A 1,951-nucleotide genomic window follows, 5' to 3' on the forward strand; every position below is an offset into this window, starting at 1 on the left:
TCCTTTCCATAATGTTGTCAGACACACAGAATAATAATCTGAGTCTGTCAGCGGCAACAACACAACTTTAAGTGGACCAAACTGCCCCATAGGATTACATTGCAGTCTGGTTTACAGAATTCTCACTCAGTACTGGACAGATTTCACAGATTGTTGTTCTCATCAGTCACGTACACACATTACCATTGGAAAATAGGGTTTAAGCTAAAAAAAGTGCTGAGTCTTGAGCAAGAAAGGTTCATAAAGAAATCTAGCAAAGACACCCAAAATGCATTTCTGTAGGAAACTACAACAAACCTTGGAATTTAGAAAAATGTTTTGAGGACTGTAAAACTGAAACTACCAATAATCGATCAAAATAACTCAGTAGACTGACAATTTAATAACTGTTTAATAATTTAAGTCATATTCTGACTAAATGGAAGTTAGTCCTTGCCAAGGAAAGCTCTGGTTTCAACCACCCTAATGTGACAATTTGCTGCTTTTTCTGTTAAGTCAGACAAAAAAAGAAAATTATTCACTCTCCAACTCATAAGAGTTGCTGTCCAATTTGGCTTTGAGAGTCTTGAAGTCTGGCCTGTCATCGGGCTCTAAGCTCCAACATTTCAACATGATGTTGTAGAGAGATTTGGAACATTTGGCCGGGGCCGGCATCCTGTACCCGTTGGTAACCTTCTGGTACACTTCCTGGTTGCTAAAGGCTGAGGGAGAACAGAAATAGTGAGGAGAGGTTAAACATTTGTTTTCAATGTATTCCTATGCAAGCTTTAGTTGAGATGGGGGTGATCCACTAACTGCTTTGACTACTAACATACTTTATGCTTTCAACTCACTACTAGATTCAATTGGTAAAGCTAAATCAGGAACCGCATTTCATTCAATGAAGTACCTTAATATACCAGAGGACCTTTATGTTAACTTTAGTCCTTAATATAACAGAGGACCTTTATGTTAACTTAGTCCTTAAATAACAGAGGCCTTTATGTTAACTTCCTTAAATACCAGAGGACCTTTATGTTAACTTATATTAATATAACAGAGGACCTTTATGTTAACTTTATTCCTAATATACCAGAGGACCTTTATGTTAACTTTATTCTAATATACCAGAGGACCTTTATGTTAACTTTAGTCCTTAAAATAACAGAGGACCTTTATGTTAACTTTATTCCTTAATATACCAGAGGACCTTTATGTTAACTTTAGTCCTTAATATAACAGAGGACCTTTATGTTAACTTTAGTCCTTAATATACCAGAGGACCTTTATGTTAACTTTAGTCCTTAATATACCAGAGGACCTTTATGTTAACTTTAGTCCTTAATATACCAGAGGACCTTTATGTTAACTTTATTCCTTAATATAACAGAGGACCTCTATGTTAACTTTAGTCCTTAAAATAACAGAGGACCTTTATGTTAATATACCAGAGGACCTTTATGTTAATTTTAGTCCTTAATATAACAGAGGACCTTTATGTTAATATAACAGAGGACCGTTATGTTAACTTTATTCCTTAATATAACAGAGGACCTCTATGTTAACTTTAGTCCTTAAGATAACAGAGGACCTTTATGTTAACTGTATTCCTTAATATTAGAGAGGACCTTTATGTTAACTGTATTCCTTAATATAACAGAGGACCTTTATGTTAATATACCATAGGACCTTTATGTTAACTTTAGTCCCTCCCAAATTGATAACTTTGTAGCTGGTGCTACAACCTGCCTACAGACAACTTTAGTCTCTGTTGCTCCTCTTAAAAAGAAGATGATGAAGCAAAGGAAACTAGCACCTTGGTATAACTCCCAAACTCGCGAACAAAAACAAATCTCGCAAAAACTTGGCGTTCTATCAAACTGGAAGAATCTTGTTTAGATTGGCAAGACAGTCTGAAAATGTATAGGAAGGCCCTCAGAATTGCCAGATCAGACTATTACTCATCACTAAT

General features: G+C 35.4%; 1 protein-coding gene across 1 annotated transcript in view; it reads right to left on the reverse strand.

Moving 5' to 3' along the window:
• Nucleotides 1–22: 22 nt before the first annotated feature.
• The window catches only part of LOC116670091 (protein-tyrosine kinase 6), a 20,251-nt gene continuing 18,322 nt past the window's right edge, over nucleotides 23–1,951 (reverse strand). Inside the window, exon 8 of the mRNA XM_032500399.1 lies at nucleotides 23–701. Coding sequence (XP_032356290.1) covers nucleotides 514–701 — 188 coding nt within the window. The 3' untranslated portion in view covers nucleotides 23–513. The remainder of the gene's footprint in view (nucleotides 702–1,951) is intronic.

Source organism: Etheostoma spectabile, chromosome 20 (assembly GCF_008692095.1).
Source record: "Etheostoma spectabile isolate EspeVRDwgs_2016 chromosome 20, UIUC_Espe_1.0, whole genome shotgun sequence".
NCBI classification, from domain to species: domain Eukaryota; kingdom Metazoa; phylum Chordata; class Actinopteri; order Perciformes; family Percidae; genus Etheostoma; species Etheostoma spectabile.